The sequence below is a fragment of the Grampus griseus genome (assembly GCF_964374135.1).
Source record: "Grampus griseus genome assembly, chromosome: 3".
In the NCBI taxonomy this organism is placed as follows: domain Eukaryota; kingdom Metazoa; phylum Chordata; class Mammalia; order Artiodactyla; family Delphinidae; genus Grampus; species Grampus griseus.
This window is the reverse complement of record NC_139019.1, coordinates 109392689-109414256: the sequence shown is the minus strand read 5'-3', so window position 1 is coordinate 109414256 and position 21568 is coordinate 109392689. Positions and strand designations below refer to the sequence as shown.

Below are 21568 nucleotides of genomic sequence, written 5' to 3'. Positions count from 1 at the left end.
TGCCACAAGAACCTGTCCAGCTCCCAAACCTGCTTGCTGTCCCCTCCTGAATGGGGCAGATATGACTGAGAAAAAGTACAGCTCATTTGTTACTCATCATTCAAAATCTGTTCTGGGGCTTCCCTGGTGGCGCAGTGGTTGAGAGTCCGCCTGCCAATGCAGGGGACACGGGTTCATGCCCCAGTCCGGGAAGATCCCACATGCCGCAGAGCAACTAGGCCCGTGAGCCATGGCCACTGAGCCTGTGCGTCCTGCAACGGGAGAGGCCACAAGAGTGAGAGGCCCGCGTACCACCAAAAAAAAAAAAAAAAAAAAATCTGTTCTGCAAAGAAAGGAAACAGAGGAGAAGTGATGCCTTTGAGAAAAGAAACTGCATATACCATGGACTGGAAGAAAGGCTGTTCTTTGTCCACATAATAGTTATAAAATTTATGATAAAAAGCATATGTTGGGAATGTTGAAGTCTTTATAAGGAAACAGTCTCTATTACCTGTATCTAATTTGTGTTGCTTTTCTTGTTTTTCCTGGTTTACTTGTTGAACAGTTCTATCCAAATCTAGTCCTTGGAGTTTAGCTGCTTGTTGTGCAATTTTTCTTTCAACATCCTTAAGTTCCATCTTAAGAATAAATCAAAGTTATTTCCTTTAAGAAACTTATGCCATTATCATTATTCAAAATCTTTAAGAATTAACTGCTTTTACTTTTTAAAATCTAATTTGTAACTGCTCTCATATAATTTTAACAAATTTTCAAGGATAAAAATAAAATTAATTTTTATGATGAAATTAATTTAAATGATGTAAACAAAAGGAAGCAGACTAAAAATGAAAAATAAACAAGACTACTTCTTAATTCTCAGAACTTATGGATAATAAAATCTAAACTCAGGAATATAAATAAGCTAAGCAGTTACTCCCTGAGACTACCTGAAATTCAGGATAGGGAACTCTAAACACAATCTGTACCAGAATACTAGTTACTATCTTTAACACTCACATTTCATATTCAAACCACCATGAAACTAGTTTTATTCTGCCTTAAACTGTAGTAAACTTACCTGGAACCTCTCCATAATTGTAACATCTGTCAGACACACTTTAGCACTTTCTTCCTCAGGTATAATTGTACCCAAAAGTGTTTCCTGTTCTTCTATGTCATTCTTTAGGCGCTGTATGTCTCTGTTCACATTCTGCAGTTTGTTTCTTAATTCTGGTATTTCCTTCTCCTTCAAATCAATTATGCTTTGCCTTCACAGAACATACACAATTAAAAATAAGCAATCTAATGTTTTCTCATGATGAGATTGAGGTTATGTATTTTTGGCAAGAATACCACAGAAGTGATGTTGTATCCTTCTTAGGGCAACGCAACACATCAGTGGGTACATGATGTCAGTATGTTACTCTTAGTTAAGAAGGTGTCAGCCAGATTTACCCATTGTAAAGTTACTATTTTTCTCTATGTAATCAATAAGTATCATAGGAGAAATACATTGAAGAAAATGTAAATATCCTGTTTCTCCTCAAACCTCTGTCCACTGATTTTATAACTAGTACCTATGGACAGATCTTGATACCAGCAATTTTTACCATATTGTTTGCCAAACTGAAAGATATCTTACAAATTACCTGACCATACTCATCATAAGTGTCAAGACCATGAAAGACCAAGAAAGACTGTCAAAGACAAAGAAGAACTATGGTAGACTACAAGAGCCTAAGGAGAAATAACAAGTATATGCAATGTGGGAATCCTGAGTTGGATCCTGAAATAGACAAAGGATATTAAATAGAAAGACTGCTAAAATTCAAATATGGTTTGTAGTTTAATTAACAGAATTATACCAAAGTTAATTTCTTGACTTTGATAACCATATTATGGTTACATAAACTGTGAACATCAGGAGAAGCTGGGTGAAGGGTATATGTGAATTCTCTGTACTATTTTTGTAAATTTTCTGTAAGTCTAAAATTATTTCAAAATAAAAAAGTTTAAAAACTGATGGAAGGACAGAAGGAAGGAAGGAAAGAAAATAGGAAAGAAGGAAACCACTCAGTCAAATGATACATGGGTTTATGGTACAAAAGCTGTTAAATCCACTTTACTGCTGCTACTCTAGCTAATGAATTACCATCCCTATGGCAGGTACTGGCCCCACACCTATTTTTGTTGATACCTCTGAAACAATAAAACTTGTATGTAATCTTTAAAAAAAAAAGCTATTAAGCTTTTTTCAGAAAAATCCCAAATTCTTAAAATCAAATTAGTATAATAAATTCAATTGGTTTCTAATGGGAGCCTTATAATAAACCAGAAACTCAAGGATTAGCTCTCAGATATTGTTATTACTTAATGATTTTTTTAAAGTCCAAACTATGACCAAGAAATGCCAACCTGAATTGATCTGAGTGACAGAGACCTGTAATTTTTTATACCAGAGGAATGAAAAAATTCCCTGAAGAAATATGAACATATTCAGATTATGAATAATTCATGCCCACATTACTTCCCAGTGTTATAGACCAGAAGTTGGTCTTAAGTTATGTACTCAGTACCTAGAAAGTGACAAAGCTATGATAGCCTAATGACAGTCAAGCATTCACTTGACTGGGACATTTTTGCAGAGAACTATAGGCATCCATTCAATTTTAACCCCATTTTTACATTTTCACACACACACAAAAACCCCTTATTGATGTGGTCCAGGTTTTGGTGCCTTCTTTTCTGATGATTACCTAAGACGCTAAAATAAGTACTCTAAGAAACAGTAAAGATATTTCCTGAGAGAATGGTTACTGAGCTCTAGTAGAGTTTTCTCTTTTGTTTTTTAAATTTTTCAGAAACTCAATTTTGTGACAGCATTTTTTTTCCAAGGGAATTTTATGTAAAAGGAACCAACTAACACAGATACAGTACTGAAAAAAACCTGTGGGAAAAATATGGAGTTTTTATTTAAATGAGGTGTTATAAAAAATGAACCCAAGTCAGTACTAAGAAACATGATAAATAGGTACATTTTCAGCTGAAATTTCATTCATGATGGTATGGGACATGCTGGAAGGGACATGCTATCACTTCCGTTGTACTTTATTGGTTACACAGACCAATCCTGGAACATGAGAGAAGACTAATACAAGAGTGTGAATACTAGGAGGCAGGGATCATTGGGGACCATCTTAGAGGCTGGCTACCACAAAGCACATCTTCTTGCATCTTCCCTTCCTTCTCTTCCTTAAACTCCTTTTCAGTTTTCCAGGACAACATACCCTCCGGGTTTTTTTGTTTCCAGAGTTTGTCTCACTTTCATCCAATGTATTAACATTAGATTAATTTTCCTAAAACACATCTTTCATTAAATCTCTTAGGATGGCTCCCCATCACCTAATAGAGCTATAACTAGGTCTGAACATAATTGTAGCTCTATCTTCCCTACTTATGTGAATCAATCACTACAAATAAGTTCTCAAACTCCAGATAATGTTTCTACTGCAGCACAGGTCTTACTCTCCTACTCTTTACACACACCCTCTCCCCTTTCCTCCTCTTAAATAAGTCAAACCACCTTCTCTATGCTTTACATCCCTCCTCCTACCCTGTTCTCAAAATCCTATTCTGATTCTGTAGTCCACTGGCTTCTCTCTTCCTAATTAATACATTTGTTTGAACCAATTAAGTACTTCATTAAGCCCAGCTTTCTATGTCTAATCCTGAGAGCTTTTCTCCTTACATAGACCATCAGCTCCATGAAGGTCATGTCTTACTGGTCTCTGTGACCATCTTTGTGCTCTGGGAGACACCAAGGCAATCAACACATACTTTCTGACTTGATTTTAGTTATAAATAGAAAATCATCTGAACTTCTTATACAAGCAAGGGAAAAATAAATAATAGAAATCATCTATGATTCATTCTTTCTGGAAGTGAGAAAAACATAAAAGTATAGTTTAAAATTTGTCTCTTGAGGGGAGCTTTCCGGTACTTTAATTCTTTGCTGGGTTTAGAAAGTGACACATAGTTATAAAATCTATCAAAATTTCTGCCCTCAAGCCAAGTCTCAGGAATGAAACAAACATACACAAATTAAAGATTATATCCACCCTGTGACTAGTTTAAGAAACAAGCTTATCTTGAAACAAAATAATTCTTTCTTATCACATAAATAACATGAGATGAGCATACTGGCTTAGAATCCTGACTTTAACCTTTATTCATTCAACTCTTGCTTACTGAATACCTACCATATGTTAGACAGTGGAATAGGTACCTCTTACAGCGCTGCTGTACAGGTACAGTAATAGTAAATCCCTATTCTCACCTCATGGGCACTAGTCCCAGCATTTCATCACGCCGCTTTTCTTTTTTCTTTAGTTCTGATTCTGTTGACTTGAGCTTATCTGGAGCAAGCCTCAGCTTAGACTGCAAATCATTGATGACTTCTTGTAATTCAGCTTCTGTCTGAAAAACTCTCTGACAGACAGGGCAACACGACTGGTGTTCATCCGTTAGCTGAGTAATGAATTGGGAGTAAACTGCCGTAGCTCCAGCCAGCATGGCTATTTAAAAAAATATATATATACTCCCAGTGAAAAGAATACAAAATACAGTTTTGTCAACATGGTTATATCCTTTTCTGTAAATACATGATTATTCTTCTTGCTTTATAAACACACAATGAAAGAAATCAAAATTCTGATATTTAAATCTTCCCAAGGGCACAATACATTCAGATTTGTAGAAATTATTTTCTGGTAACACACAAGTATAAAACTTTTAAAGCTTGTTATGTGCCAGAAACTATAATCTCATTTACTCCTCCCTAACACCCTACACGTGGTAGGCAATTATTAATGAATCTGAAGTACAGAAAGGTTTCGATAACTTGCCCAAAGTCACACAGCAAGTAGGTTGTAGAACCAGAACTGAAATTTAAGCCAACGAGCTCCAGAACCAAGTTTAAAAATCTCCCATCCTTAATAGTTACCTGTGAACGAAAATTCAAAAACATCAAAATGCCTTTTCTAATATAAAGTAGGTAACCTACCTCGTTGTTTTGAGGATTTTTCAATTTCTTCTTTAAGCCTGTCTAAGTCACTTTCAAAATCCTGGCTACCACAAACATCAAACAGTTTGTCTTCATAGCTGGACAACTTCTCTTCCTTCCTTTTTAGCTCATTATTTATATGATTTTTATTTTGCTCAGCTGAAGCCAGTTCCTTGCTAAAATAAGAATATGGATTACAATTTTAAAACATGAGAAATGAAAAGTGTGAGAAGGTAGATCCAAGACAAACTCTGCCAGAAAATATTACAAAGGTCTGCTGTGACCAAGCACTTTTTTTTTTAGAAGTCATGGCAACAGTCCACTACTGCCTGAATCTACCCCTACCACATGGACTCACCCTGGTCATATGCCTGCTCCCAGAAAAATGTGTACAGATAAAACCCTGCTTGGTTTTGCAGGGGTTCATGGTCTTAGATCTTGGGTTAAGAGCCTCAGCAAGGAGAATATGCTTGCCAGATCTGGAGGGAAGAAAAAAAAAGGAGAACATTCTCCTAACTCTGGGTGGACCCTTTCACAACTGTACTTCCGTTCCCTCCTGTAAAAACTTTTCCTTTGTTCCCTCCTTGTTGCTGTCACCTACTTACAACCTGATCATTCACTGCCTCTCATTCATCAAAGACTTTGCTCACTGGTACAATTTATTTCCACTCCAACTCTTAAATATAATCCTAGCCAGCCTCCATGCCCACACAGGTCAGGGGTTTTCAATTTACAGGTTCTGATGCATTAGGCAAGTCATATAATCAATTCAATGCATTGTATTCACCATATTTTGAAAAATTAAGCATAATATGTAGAATATATTGGAGTAGATTGTGTGTGGTTAGGATAGGTACTATTTTAAGAAATTTGTTTCAGATAAATCTATGTGAGTGTACATGTGCCTCATCTTGATACTTCCCACTGTGAGTCACAGTAAAAATTTGGAAAAAAAATAACATGTAGATGATGTTCTCACCATCCTAGTCATTGAGCATTGCTCATTAAGATCACTATCTCAGCAGCACCAAACACGGTTGAACCCCTCCTTGAAAGACTATTTTCTCAAGGCAACCCAGACATCACTCCTGTCTTGTTCTCACCCTGGCTCCTGGGGCACTGACTTCGCTTGCTCCTCTTCCTTTGCTTGCGAACAGTTTAAATGTTGGTGTTTTCCAGGAGTCTAACTACAATTTTTTCTCTTCTCTTTGAATAACTCCTTCAAGTTGACATGACCTACTGATGCCAGTTATCGCTTACAAAGCAACAACTTCCAGTCTTCTGAACTTCAAACTCCAGTATTCTATTCCCTAACAGACATTTCCACAAGAAACACAAATTTAACATGGTCAAATCCACTATCTGCCTCAAAAATATGTGTGGAATTTTTGACCCTCTTATCCAAGTAACACTCAAGGTGATATTTGAAAAAATGGATCACTTTTTTAAACTGTGGGAAAAACATAAACTTTAACATCTTAACCATTTTTAATTGTACAGCACAGTAGTGTTAACTATATGCACATTGTTGTGCAACAGATCTCTAAAACTTTTTCATCTTGCAAAACTAAAATTCTATACCCACTGAAAAACTACCCCCCCTCCGCCCCCGCCCCCTGGCTACTCTGAACCTCCATTCTACATACTTTCTAAGAGTTCGACATCTTTGGATACTTCACATAAGTGGAACCAAGCAGTACTCGTCTTTTTGTGCCTAGCTTACTTCGCTTTAATATCCTCAAGCATAATATCCTCAAGGTTCATCAAGTCATAGCATATGAGAGGATTTCCTTCTTTTTCAAAGATAAATAATATTCCATTATACATACACCAGTTTTTCTTTATCCATTCATCCATCATTTAGGTTGCTTCCACCTCTTGGCTATTGTGAATAATGCTGCAGTGAACATGGATTAGCAAATATCTCTTTGATATCATGTTTTCAATTCGTTTGAATATATACTCAGAAGTGGAATTCCTGGATCATCTAGTTATTCTTTTCCTAATTTTTTGAAGAACCTCCACAGGTTTTCTACAGTAACTGCACCATTTTACACTCCCATTAATAGTGCAGAGGGTTCCAATTTCTCAACATCCTCACCAACACTTGTTATTTTGTTTTTTTTTCAACTTCTTATTTTATCTTTTAATTGAAGTATAGTTGATTTACAGTGTTGTGTCAGTTTCAGGTATAAAGCAAAGTGATTCAGTTATATTATTCTTTTTCAGATTCTTTTTCATTATAGCTTATTATAACACACTACTATATTATCTGTTTTTTTTGATAATGGTCATCCTAAGTGGTGTGAAGTGCTATCACTGTGGTTTTGATTTGCATTTCCTTGATGACTAGCATCATCTTGAGCATCTTTTCATATGCTGTTGACCATCTGTATATATTCTTTGGAGAAATGTCTATTCAAGTCCTCTGCCTGTTTATTTTTTAAAATATTTATTTATTTATTTATTTGGTTGTGCCAGGTCTTAGTTGCAGTAGGCGGACTCCCTAGCTGTGGCATGTGAACTCTTAGTTGTGGGATCTAGTTCCCTGAGCAGAGATCGAACCCGGGCCCCCTGCGTTGGGAGCTCGGAGTCCCAACCACTGCACCACCAGGGAAGTCCCTCTGCCCACTTTTTTAATCCGGGTATTTGTTTTTTTATTATTGAGTTGTACGAGTTCTTTACATATTCTGGATACTAACCCCTTATCAGATATATAATTTGCAAATGTTTTCTCCCATTCTGTTAATTGCCTTTTCCCTGTTGATCGTTCCCTTTGCTGTGCAGCAGTTTTTAAGTATGATATAGTCCCATTTGTCTATTTTTGCTTCTGCTGCCTGTGCTTTTGGTGTCATATCCAAGAAATCATTGCCAATTTCAATACAATGAAACCTTTCCTCTATGTTATCTTCTAGGCATTTTATAGTTTCAGGTCTCACTTTTTATAAAGGAATATTTTAATCCTCTCACTTAGTTCTGCAAACTTTCAAGGAACAAGAAGCTGAACTCACTATCTGTTACCATTTTACTTAATTTGTAAAATATGGGAAAATCAAAGTCAATTAATAAGACATACCACTTCGTGACAATAAATGATTTCAAAACAATTAAAAGTGAAAGCATGAAAAAAGAGACTTCTACTACATCTTCAAATGTTGTAACTACTTACTTCAATTTGGCAAGTCTGTCCCTGGTCTGATTAATTTCTTTTGATTTACTATGAAGCCAGTCTTCAAGCTGTTTTTTGTTGGGAAAATATCCTAACAATGAAGTTAATTCATCACTGTGCCTAGATTTTATTTTTCTGATTTGTTCGTCTTTGTCAGCCTATAGGAAAAAAAAATCGTTTAAAAATAAAGCTCAATATCTCCACATTATATAAAGAACAAAAATAAATTTTAGATTGATTACAGTTCTAGGCTTAAAAAATAAAACTACAAAAATGCAAGAAGAAAATATAAAATTTCTTCTTTTTTTTTTTAAATTTTGGCCATGCTTCACTGCTTGAGGAATATCTCAGCGCCCCGACCAGAGACTGAACCCGGGCCATGGCAGTGAAAGCACCAAATCCTAACCACTAGGCCACCAAGGAACTCCTGAAAATTTCTTAAACTCTTAACGTGAGGATGGACTTTCTAAGCCATTAGAGAAAAGAATAACAAGTCTGATGATATAAAAATTAAAACTTCTGTATGGTATATGATAAAAATTAACAGCAATGTACACGTGTGTGTTTCTGTGTATACACTTCTGTATTATTATTTCTTTGTAATTAGAAAACAGTTTTTAAACTTGAAAACTTTATATTAAGTTCATTTAACCCCTGAAGTAAGAAGCCAATATCAACTAAATACTTCACAGTGTAACGATTATGAATGTAAGATAAGCTATTTTAAATACCAGAAAGTATAATTAGAACAAAAAGAAAGGTCATACTTTGTCTTTGGTCAGCATCTCCATCTGGGTACGTGTTGCTGTATGATGATTTAACTGCTCCATCTCCTGGTCCAATTTACGCAGGGTCCTGTCTAGATCTGCTTTCTCATTTTGAAGGCTTATTACTTCTGTTTTTAGAGTTTCTACATTGCTGTTTTTCTCAGCTTTGCTTAGCTCACGTTCCTTAATAATTCAAATAAATGAACAGGTTTATATGTGTTGTGTTAAAATAATGACAAAGTGTATTAGAAATCAGCTACTCCTCAGGATGGTCAAAATATTACTGTTTGATTTTATCCAACAACAGAAAAAGCAGAAGTAATAAAATTTTTAAGAAAGATCTTATAAAGTTACCTTACTATTTTATAACAGTAGAGACTTAGTAAATAAATCTGGAAGAGTCAAACAGGAGGGAAAAGTGAAAATTAGTGCAAAATTAAGAAAAATATGCTTAAGTATACAGTTTAGTGACTCTTCAATCAATAACTAAGCATTTATCAAGTACCCATGTAACTCACTACATTGCCTGGCATATAGAAACTAAAAATCGTGTGATATGGTCCCTGAACAGTATCTCCCCATCACAACAGGACAATATCGTGCTAAACTGACAAAAATGTATGCTAGATGTTAAGTTTGGGAGTAAATAGAAATGTTTAAATTATCAAGATGGGATCTGAAAGTGGCATTTGCCAAGCTTTAGGATGCTTATTTTGGTAATGGAGGTGTGAAGGAAGGGAAGAGATTAGAAACAAAGAAGAAATTTTGGAAATTCATGAAAGGAAGAGGTGGGCTAAGAAAGTTTCTACCCCAGAAGAAGTGATAACACAGCAATAATCATATAAAATCTGTAGTGTGTGGAACCTAGAGGGAAAATACTTTTTTTTTAAACTTAGGTAAGTGGTTCTCAATCAAGGTACTCATAAGAATCACCCAGTTCTGTTTTGAACACATTTCTATGGCCCACTCTTAGAGATTTTTATTTGGAAGGTTTAAGGTCTAAGCATAAGTTTTTTATTTTAAGTTTCTTTAGATGATTCTAATTTTCAATCCACCAGGTTCCAGGAGCAGAGTTGGGTCATTAAGATATTCAGATAAATTCATTTTACATGAGATTGATAGACAAGGTTGACATTTTTATTAAAATGCCATAATCTCAGGATTAGCAAAAGGTAAAATACTTCTAAATATCTTATACCTTAAAATTATTAGATTGCTCAAATAGTATCTTACAGCTTTTGTGAGCTCCTGGTCCAGTTCAAGAATTCTGTCTGAAGATCCTTCCAACTGCTGTAATTCATACTTCACATTTTTCAGCTCACTCTGCTTCTTAGTTAGGATTTCTGATTTTAGCTCTATTATTCTTCCCAGTCCAGTTTTCTTATCCCTTATCTCATCTATCTGTTTTTGTTTCAGAGTCTCTTTTTCTGCAAAGTCATTCTAAATACATAATGAGAAGCATGAGCATTAACAATTTTTTCACTAAAAACTTCATTAAGAAAAAGTTTCTTTGATGCAAAAGTAACACATGCACTCTGAGGAAAATATAGAAAAGCATAAAGAAATATAATGATCGTAACCCAGAGATAATCATTATTAACTTCGAGCAAACTTTTTCTTTACAATTAGCTTTAAAAAGAAATTTTACTTAAAATCAAATAAAAAACATAGGTCTATATATTCTTTGTACTTTTATACTTATAAACTTTAAAAAATTTGCTTCCATAAAGGTTTTATTCTACCTCATAGCAAATTTTATCCTAACACTAATCCAAAAATATGACAAAATAAGGTCAATCCCAAAATTAAAACAATTCAACTAGACAATCTGATACAAACAAAAGAAAATAACAGTATTTACCATCAGTTGCCTGGCAGTTTCTGCTTCCTTTTCTTGCCTCTCTCTCACAAGTTTGTGAAAATTTTTTATCTGTCTCTCATTGAATGGTCCATGCTCAAAGCCATCCAATTCTAGTTGTGTTGCCAAAGACTGAATTAATGAATCTCTAGCTCGCATATGTTCTTGATGACGATCTGCTTGTAGCTGTAGACGACCTTTAAAAAACACAATCATAGTAATTCTTTTATCAGATATTTTAAAAAATAAAAGAGCAAGATCTCTTACATCCTTTGCTCAGTTTCCCCAAATGGTAACTATTGTATTGAGATGTAGTAAGAAATACATATTTGGTTTTTGTCCTTGGCTCCTGGTACAGAGCTCCAAAAACGCTTAGAATTTCTCAGTGATGGGGTGAGAGGAGTATCTTTGGTTATTCATTATAAGTCCCTTTCAACTGTACCTGAGTTTATTCTAATGAGGTGACTCCTGGAGAATGGGACCTGGTCGTCAGAGGAATCAGCTCTGTGATTAGAGAGTAGGAAGTTTCAGTATCCACCCCTCCCATTTCTGGGGAGGGGCCGAAGTCTGAGTTCAATCACCAATGGCCAATGACTTAATTAATCATGTCTACATGATTACTTCCATAAAAACCCTAAGCAATGGCATTCAAAGAGCTTCCAGGTTGGTGAATACGACATGGAGGTGCTGAGTAAGTCGCGCATGTGGAGAAGGCATGAAAGCTCAGTGTCCCTCCCCCATACCTTACCCTATGCATCTCTTCCATCTGGGTGTTCCTGAGCTATATCCTTAATAAACTGGTAATAGTAAGTGCTTCCCTGAGTTCTAGGAGCTGTTATAGAAAATTACTGAACCTGAGAAAAGGGTTGTGGGAACCCCTGATTTACAGCCAGTGGTCAGAAGTACAGGTGCCAGACAACCTGGGACTTGGGATTGGCAGCTGGAGTGGAGTGGGAGACAGTCTCATGAGACTGAGCCCTTAATCTGTGGGGTCTATGCTAACTCCGGACAGGGAGTGTCAGAACTGAATTAAATTACAGGACACTTAGTTGGTGTTCACTGAGAATTGGAGAATTGCTTGGTGTGGAAAAACCCACACACCTGGCGTCAGAACTGTTGTTGAGTAGAAAAACTATGTTTTCTTTTAGTAATTTGCAAAATTATAGTATATCACAACCAGGATACTGACACTGATACAATCCATCAATCTTATTCTTATTTCCCCAGTTTTACTCATATCTGTGTGTGTATTAAGTTCTACATAATTTTATCAACTGTGTTGGTTCTTATATCCACCATGACAGCCAAGATACTGAACAGTTCCAATACCATAAGAACCCCTCTTGGTTTTTTTAAAACCATAACCACATTACCCTTCCTCCTGCTTTTCCTCCTACTGGGTAACCCTGGCCACCACTAATCTGTTCTACATTTCTAAAATTTTGGCATTTCAAAATGTCATATGAAGTGGAAACATACTATATATAATCTTTTGAGACTTTTTTCACTCAGCATAATTCCCTGGAGACTTGTCATTCATGCAGAAAATGTGTAATATTATAATAGGGGAAAAGACGAAGTAAACACTGTCTCTTACCCTGTTCAACAAGTAGTTCTGATTTTTCTTCATTGAGAAGCCTAGATTCTTTATTTAATTTTTCCAGTTCACGCTGACATTCTACCAGTCTCCTTTCTTTCTCCCTAACTGTTCTCTGGTGATTGTGATATAAATCATTTAGCTGCTCATCAGACCCTTGAAAAACCTGTGTAGAACCAAAATAAAGAGCTTTAATGTATAACAAGGTATCAGTCTGAGGTACAAAATGTGAACCAAAGCTTATTCAATATCCTTCTTTTTAACATAAACATGGAAGTAACACAAACATCAAGATTTGTATGTTTGTTTCAAAATATGACTGTCAAAATGGAATCATTCATTACAATAATCTGAAAATTCTGAAGTAAAACAAAATTCTACCACCACAAACCTTTTCCATTTTCTGTTCCAGTTCACTATTATCTTTTTCCATTTGCTTCTTTCGGCTATCCAAAGCTTTAATTTCATTGTCGAGTCTCATTATTTTAGAGAGATTTTGTTCAATTTCTTTTAGACGATTCTGAAAATAAACAAACACCCTACATAAACAGAATTCACTATAGTTTATACTGCAAATAACTGAAGATAAATAACATGTCCCAGGACCAGGCACTTAGTAAAAGTGATCTCATTTAATGGTAACACTGCTATAAAGGGAGCACTGAGAAACTGAGGATCAGAGACATTAAGTAACTTGTCCAACTCCTTACAGATAGTAAAGAAAAGCAGGAATTTAACTCCCTTCTAACTCCAAAGCCCATCCCCTGCCCTCAACAGCTCCCACAAAAGTCATTCATTCATTGGGTACTTGGAGCCACATTATGTAAAGTACCACATTTTAAGAACTTAATCCTTGGAACTTCCCTGGTGGCACAGTGGTTAAGAATCCGCCTGCCAATGCAGGGAACATGGGTTCAAGTCCTGGTCCGGAAAGATCCCACATGTCATGGAGCAACTAAGCCCATGTGCCACAACTACTGAGCCTGTGCTCTAGAGCCCGTGAGTCACAACTGCTGAGCCCACGTGCCTGGAGCCTGTGCTCCCCAACAGGAGAGGCCACCACAATGAGAAGTACGCGCACTGCAACACAGAGTAGCCCCCGCTTGCCGTAACTAGAGAAAGCCTATGAGCAGCAATGAAGACCCAACACAGCGAAAAATTAAAAAAAACAGAACTTAATCCTTAAAAGACTAACTATTTGATTTATTTAAAAAGAATTAGAACTACTGAGTGGACTGGAAACTCATGGTGCATCACAAGTGAAATGTGACAAATGATCTCAGTGGCCTGCTTCCAGGAACAGCTGGTTGCCTCATCTCCTAGAAATATGAGTGACCTGGCTCAGAGTCTTCCCTCCTTGGATACTCTTCTGGTGTTTGCCTCTAGGCTGACCAACTCCTCTTCTAAGACATTTTTAGAACCTAATTTTTAAACTAACACATTATTACAGATATCCATTGTAAGCTTTCATAGCTGCACCAAAACGCATCCTCAACTTCAATGTCATTTGATAAATTATACTAATACCATATCTTATGATTTGTATATTAATAGGTAACACGTTATCACCACAGAAACTTTACTTTGTTCACCAATGCTTCCTCAGCACATGTAACAAGTGTTCAGTACGTTAGCTGAAAGAGAGATTTGAAAAAAAAATTTTTACCAATAATAACAGTCATAGCTATCATCGATCAAATGCCTGCTATACTGCAGACATTGTACTAGGTGCTGCCATACATTCCCTCTAATCATTATGACACTACAGGCAAACCTCAGAGATATACTGGGTTCAGTTCCAGACCACTGCAATAAAGTGATTATTGCAATAAAGCAAGTCACACAGTTTTTTGGCTTCACAGTGCATATAAAAGTTGTTTACACTATACTGTAGAAGTGTGCAATAGTATTATGTCTTAAAAAAAGTGTTCATATTTTGATCTCTTCCCATGAATCACGAATGTTCTTAATGGCATCTAGAATGGTGAATCCTTTCCAGGAAGTTTTCAGTTTACCCAGATCCATCACTGGAATTACCATCTATGGCAGCTATAGCCTTACGAAATGTATTTCTTAAAAAGATTTAAAAGTCAAAATGACTTCTTGATCCATAGGCTGCAGAATGGATGCTGTGTTAGCAGACATGAAAACATGAATCTCATTGTACATCTCCATGAGCACTCTTGGGTGACCAGATGCATGGCCGATGAGCAGTAATATTTGGGGGAAAAAGAAAATCCTTTTTTTTTTCTGAGCAGCAGATCTCAACAGTGGGTCTAAAATATTCAATAAACCATGTTGTAAACAGAGATGCTGCCATCCAGGTTGCTCCATTTATAGAGCACAGGCACAGTAGATTTAGCATAATTCTTAAGGGCCCTGAAGATTTTCGGAATGGTCAATGAGCACTGTATGGGAGTATGGGAGATGAGACTGGGAGGCAGGATGGTATAACAATTAAGACTACAGGCTCTGGGAGCTGGAATGATTGGACATTTCTATGTAAAGAAGTAAATCTCCATAGAGCTGATTCACTTTGCTGCACAGCAGAAACTAACACAACATTGTAAAGCAACTATACTCTAATAAAAACTAACTAAAAAAAAAAAAGGAAGTAAATCTCAACCTTACCTCATACCATATTCAAAGTTAACCTGAAATAGAACATATACTTAAATATTAACAACTGAGGCTAGAAAACTTCAAGAAGAAAATCTTTGTGACCTTGGGTCAGGCAAAGATTTCCTAGATAGGAAACAAAAAGCAAAAACTATAAGAGAAAATTTTGATATACTGGACTTCATCAAAATTAAAAACTCCTGCCCTTTGAAAGCAGTTAAGAAGAAAAAAAAAAATTTGCAAAACACATACCCAATTAGGGCTTATATCCAGAATAATTAAAGAACTCTCACAGCTTCAACAGTAAGACCAAAAACAAAAACAAAAAATACACACACACAAAACCTATTGAAAACAGGCAAAAGATATGCATAGACACTTTACCAAAAACGATATTCAAATGGCAAATAAGCACATAAAAAGATGCTCAACATTGATTAACATTAGGAAAATGCAAATTAAAACCATAATGAAAAAAGAAAAGCTGCTCAGAGATTCTATCATACATCTATTTTAATGGCTAAAATACAAAGCTGATAATACTAAGTGCTGACAAGGACGAAGTGCAACTGCACTCTTGTACATTGCTGTGGGACTACCAACTGTGCCACTTTGAAAAACAGTTTGGCAGCTCTTAAGGTAAAACATACACTTAACACACAACCTAGCAATCCCACTCCTAGGGAGTTACCCAAGAGAGATGAAAACACATCTCCAAACAAAGACCTGTACACAGAAGTTTACAGCAGTTTTGTTTGTAATAGCTAAAAGCTGATAACAACCTGAAGTCCAACAACAAAGGAATGGATGAACAAACTGTAATATATCCTTACAATGGAATATCCTCAACAATAAAAAGGAATGAACTACTCGTACATGCAACCACATAAATTTAAAAGCATTATGCTAAGAAGTCAGACACAAAAGGCTATATAATGTATGATTCCACTGATGTCGCATTCGTTGGAAAAGGCAAAACTATACTGACAGAAAACAAATCAGGGATTACCAAGGGCTGGAAATGGAGGTAGGGGACTGACTACAAATAGACTTGAGAGAACTATTTGGGGTGGAAATGTTCTATATCTTGACTGTACTGATAGTAATGCTACTGTATGCATTTGTCCAAACTCATCAAATCATATACTTTCAAAAGGGTGGATTTTACTAAATGCAAATTATATTTCAATAAATCTGACTAAAGAAAAAAAAAGTATCAGTTTAGGAATCAGAGAGGCCTGGAATCAAATCCTGGCTTTACCCCTTACTTCCAACGTGAATACCTGTGCCTCACTTTTCTCATCTATGAAACTTCACGGGGTTACTGTGGGGTTCACATAATACATTTTAAAGCACTTTGATCAGCAACTGGGCATACAGTAGGCCCTCAATGAATGGGACCATTCACATCACTTGTGAAAAAAATTCTGTGTTCACAAAATATCTTTGAACAATCTAACAAAGAGAACTGGATTCATTCTTAAGAGCAATAAATATTAACACCTCTGTTATGGTACCCTACTTCTCAGAAACTACTCGGTTTCTACCAATGTTTTCACTGTATTGTAGAAGCATTAACATTATCTTGGAGGTTCCCTGATGGTGCAGCGGTTAAGAATCCACCTGCCAATGCAGGGGACACGGGTTCAATCCCTGGTCCGGGAAGATCCCACTTGCCACGGAGCAACTAAGCCCATGCACCACAACTACTGAGCCTGCACTCTAGAGCCCGCAAGCCACAACTACTGAAGCCCGCGTGCCACAACTACTGAAGCCCGCACACCTAGAGCCCATGCTCCGCAGTAAGAGAAGCCACCGCAATGAGAAGCCCACATGCCACAACAAAGAGTAGCCCCTGCTCGCTGCAACTAGAGAAAGCCTGTGCGCAGCAACGAAGACCCAAAGCAGCCAAAAATAAATAAATAAAATAAATTTTTTAAAAAAAACAAAAAACATTATCTTGGCTTAGATCTTTTGTGACATCTCTAGCTGCTTCATTCCTTAAATCCAGCCAGTAACTAGATGCTGGGGATTCCTTCTTTGACATCTGTGTTTTGGCTCGAACCCCAGAGCGCAAAACACAGGCTCTATCCCCAGAGCACACAACCTAGTAAAAGAAGCTAAAACACATAGAAAGACAACAAAAAATATAGCAGCAGAGTGTTCAAAGCTTAGGTGTGTGAAATAAGACAAAAGAATCAGGCACTTGGGCTATAAGGTGCACAAGGATCATGAAATTATGTGTGGAAGAATAAATAAGAGGGCCAGAGGGTGCTTTTGAACTTGAAAACAAATTTCTCAAGCCATTTCCATTGAGGGCAAGAAAGGAAAACAGGGCTAAGTGGGCCAAGGTCAGGATAGGATGTGGTGGTATGGGAATAAAGTAGTTTATGAGAGAGTTCGTGAAAGTGTAGGAAATCTGTAAAAATGGGAAAGCATGAATTATAGTGCAGTACCGAAATGGAGCTGTCTTCTGGATGGCTGCTGAGAAGATGATCTGATTCAAGCTTTATGCTGAGTTCTATGAAGGGAAGAATCCTTTTAACTCAGAGCTAAAAAAAAAAAAAGGACTTTGGAAATCATCCACTTAATAAATATTTACTGAACCACCTGCTAAGTGTCAGGCACCAGGCTAGGCTCTAAAGATACAGAGAGTAAGATTAAACCCTTGGACTAGCCAAAATTAAATACAAATAAAGAAATAAACAAACACCTCAACGTTCGCTACAGCCTTGTTTAGAATCCTGGCACTGCTCAATAAATACCAGGTATTATCACTTAGCTCTACCCTGACATTATTTCCTATACAAATGCTCCATTTCAACTATGAGGATTTCCTTGATACTGTTCAAAGACAGCCTGCATTTTGCTGTCACCATATCTGTAATTACCAATCTACTTAAGGTCAGCAAAATGGTACCCCAAATTCAGTCCTATGAAATCCTCTCTGGCCACCTCAGACTTTCTCTTCTTTCCTCCTCAAAGCTCTCACAGCTCTTGCCTTTTTCTGCCTTATATGTGCTTGTCATCTTTCCAACCAGGAAAGTCTGAAGAAAATAAAATGTGTTCCAATATCTTGGTAACTACCACAGTACCTACACACAGTTATTAGAACAACTACTTCTAAAATATAACATACTTTTTCTCACTCTTATGTCTATTGCACTAAATTCTAAACCCATTAGGCTCTTCATAATCTGACTGCAAATCCTAGCTCCCACTCCTTTTACCTTGATTTACTTAACCCAGGCTCTTCCCCACAGTCCTGTTTTAATAAGCTCGTATTTGTGAATATGTACATATATACATGTGCATGTTTGTATACACACATATAGTGTATTTGTGCAAGAAAACCCACTTGATCATAAGATATATGTGGGAGGTCAGACATGAGGAGTAGGAAGAGCATCTCTTACTTTTCAACTAATATTCTTCCATATTTTTTTCATTGTGAGCACGTATTAGTTTTAAAAGAAAAAAATACAAAATAAAAACATACATACAGGGACTTCCCTGGTGGCAGAGTGGATAAGACTCTGAGCTCCCAATGCAGGGGGACTGGGTTTGATCCCTGTCAGGGAACTAGATTCCACATGCACGCCGCAACTAAGAGTTCACATGCCACAACTAAGGAACCCTGGAGCTGCAACTAAGGAGCCCACATGCTGCAACTAAGGAGCTGGCAAGCCACAATTAAGAAGCCCGCCCACTGCAGCTAAGACCTGGTGCAACCAAATAAATAAACAAATTTTAAAAAAAGATTACAAAAAACAAAACACAAAACAAACATATATAAAATAGCTTCTAGTCTGTCAATTTGATTTTTCCCCATCTTTATGGCCCAGATCAGCTTCTCCCTTGAAGGTCTTGTGATAGTTTTCCATTCCAGGCTATCACTTTTTTTTTTTTTTTTTAACAATCCAGGTCTTTTATTTTCTTTACACCTATCATGCCATGAATTCATAGGGAATGGGTTCCAACAGTTCAGGCTCTTTTCCATTGGTTCTCACAAAGTGTGCTTCTCTGGGTGGAGAAGGTTGGCACTTCAGCTAAACCTAAGTACCTTTCTGCTTGGTTTCCTTCTTTTTCTGATCATTTTCCTTCAGATAGTTTCAGGAAGCTATCTTGGCTCTTAGAGTGCTTAATATGCTTGACACGCACACTAATTCTCTTGGCAAGAATCTTGCCCTTAACTTGCTTATTTACAACAATGCCAAAAGCACGCTGGGTAGCACTGTAGACTCTTCCAGTTTTGCCATGGTAACATTTGTGGGGCATTCCTTTTTTTTTTTTTTTTTTTGCGGTATGCGGGCCTCTCACTGTTGTGGCCTCTCCCATTGCGGAGCACAGGCTCCGGACACGCAGGCTCAGCGGCCATGGCTCATGGGCCCAGCCGCTCCGCGGCATGTGGGACCTTCCCGGACCGGGGCACGAACCCGCGTCCCCTGCATCAGCAGGCAGACTCTCAACCACTGTGCCACCAGGGAAGCCCAGGGCATTCCTTTTTGAACAGTGCCCATTCCCTCAATATCTACAATATCACTTTTGTAGATTTGCATGTATGTGGCCAAAGGAACACCTCCATGTTTCCTAAAAGGCCTAAAGAACATATTGCAGGTGGCCCTCCTCTTTCCCTTTGTGTTGGTCATGTTGGTGAATTGCTGGAAGATGGCAGTTTCATCCCAAAGGCCAGGCCATCACTTTAGAAATCACTTTATTGAGATGGAACTCACCTACCATACAATTCACCCATTTAAAGTGTACAATTCAACATATTTTAGTATATTCAGAGTTGTGAAACCATCCCCCATGACATTTTCACTTCCAGAAAAGAAACTCTGTGCCCTTAAGCAGTCACTATTTATTCGTCTCTACCCACTACCCTAGGCAACTGCTAGTCTATTTTCTGTCTCTATAGATTTGCCTATTCTGGACATTTCAAATAAATGGAACAGCATCATACAATTATGTAGTCTTTTATGATTGGCTTCTTTCAATTAACATGTTTTCAAGGTTCTTGCCTACTGTAGCTTGTATCAGAACTGCATACTTTTTTAAAGCTGAATAATATTCCATGTATGGATATGTCACATTTTATTGATCAGTTAATGGATATTTGAATTGTTTCCATTTTTTGGCTATTATGAATAATGCTGTTATGAACTTTCCTATGTAAGTTTTTGTATAGATGTACATTTTAACTGCTCTTGGGTATAAGATACCTAGGAGTAAAATGGCCAGGTCATATGGTAACTCTACGTTTAACATTTTCTTTTAATTTATTTATTATTTTAATTTATTTTTGGCTGTGTTGGGTCTTCGCTGCTGCATGTGGGCTTTCTCTAGCTGCGGGGAGCAGGGGTTACCCCCTGCTTGCAGCATGCAGACTTCTCATTGCAGTGGCTTCTCTTGCTGTGGAGCACAGGCTCCACGTGCGCGGGCTTCAGTAGCTGTAGAATGCGGGCTCAGTAGTTGTGGCGCATGGGCTTAGCTGCTCCACCATGTGGGATCTTCCCAGACCAGGGCTCAAACCCATGTCCTCTGCATTGGCAGGTGGATTCTTAACCACTGCACCACCAGAGAAGTCCCTATGTTTAACATTTTGAGGAACTGCTGAACTGTTTTCCAAAGTGGCTGCCCCATTTAACATTCCCACCATCACGTATGAAGGTTCCAATTTCTCCACATCCTTTTCAATAATTATTACCTATCTTTTTGACTTTTAGCCATTCTAGTGGGTGTGAAGTAATAGCTCATTGTGATTCTGATTTGCATTTCCCTGATGAATAATGACGTCAAGCATCTTTTCATGTGCTTATTGGATACACACATATATTCCCTGGAGAAATATCTATTCAGAGCCTTTGTGCATTTTCAAATTGTGTTACTTTTTTTCACTGGGTTCTTCATATAACCCAGATAGACGTTCCTTATCACATATGTGACTTGCAAATACTTTCTCCCATTCTATGGGTTGTGTTTTTGCTTTCTTGATGGTATAGTTTGTAGAACAAAAGGTTTTTCTTTTGATGAAGTCTAATTTACCCATTTTCTCTTTTCTTTTCTCACTTGTGCCACAGTCACCATCTTTTAGCTCTTAAAGATCCTATGTTCTAAACCAGCAGCCCCCAACCTTTTTGGCACCAGGGACCGGTTTCGTGGAAAACAATTTTTCCACAGGCTGGGGCAGGGTTGGCGGAGTGATGGTTCAGGCAGTAATGAGAGCAATGGGGAGCAGCAAATGAAGGTTGCTCGCTTATCCGCCACTCACCTCCTGCTGTGCAGCCTGGTTCCTAAAAGGCCACGGACTGGTACTGGTCTATGGCCCAGGGGTTGGAAACCTCTGTTCTAAACTATATCATTCACATAGCTCTTCACTTTACTTCTTTGTAATACTAACTATCTTTTAAAATATATTCCTTATTTCTCCAGCTAGACTATGATCATTAAAAGCAACGTCTAAGTCTTTGGCTTCCTTATTCCCAAGAGCACCTAGCACAGTGCTATGCACAAAACA

General features: G+C 37.3%; 1 protein-coding gene and 1 pseudogene across 2 annotated transcripts in view; both read right to left on the bottom strand.

The window, feature by feature from the left end:
- Positions 1 to 21568, bottom strand: part of RAD50 (RAD50 double strand break repair protein) — a 97318-nt gene that overhangs the window by 45372 nt on the left and 30378 nt on the right. The window contains exons 6-15 of the mRNA XM_082651516.1: positions 12824 to 12952; positions 12433 to 12598; positions 10839 to 11032; positions 10211 to 10417; positions 8978 to 9160; positions 8211 to 8368; positions 5042 to 5217; positions 4316 to 4553; positions 1058 to 1247; positions 491 to 617 (exon numbers count right to left, since the gene is read on the bottom strand). Of these exons, the coding sequence (XP_082507642.1) occupies positions 491 to 617; positions 1058 to 1247; positions 4316 to 4553; positions 5042 to 5217; positions 8211 to 8368; positions 8978 to 9160; positions 10211 to 10417; positions 10839 to 11032; positions 12433 to 12598; positions 12824 to 12952 (1768 nt within the window). The remainder of the gene's footprint in view (positions 1 to 490; positions 618 to 1057; positions 1248 to 4315; positions 4554 to 5041; positions 5218 to 8210; positions 8369 to 8977; positions 9161 to 10210; positions 10418 to 10838; positions 11033 to 12432; positions 12599 to 12823; positions 12953 to 21568) is intronic.
- LOC309820329 (large ribosomal subunit protein eL21-like) lies at positions 18999 to 19700 on the bottom strand (annotated as a pseudogene). The gene is made up of 2 exons: positions 19553 to 19700; positions 18999 to 19331 (listed from the first exon to the last, which is right to left on the bottom strand). The product of its transcript is annotated as a large ribosomal subunit protein eL21-like (transcript).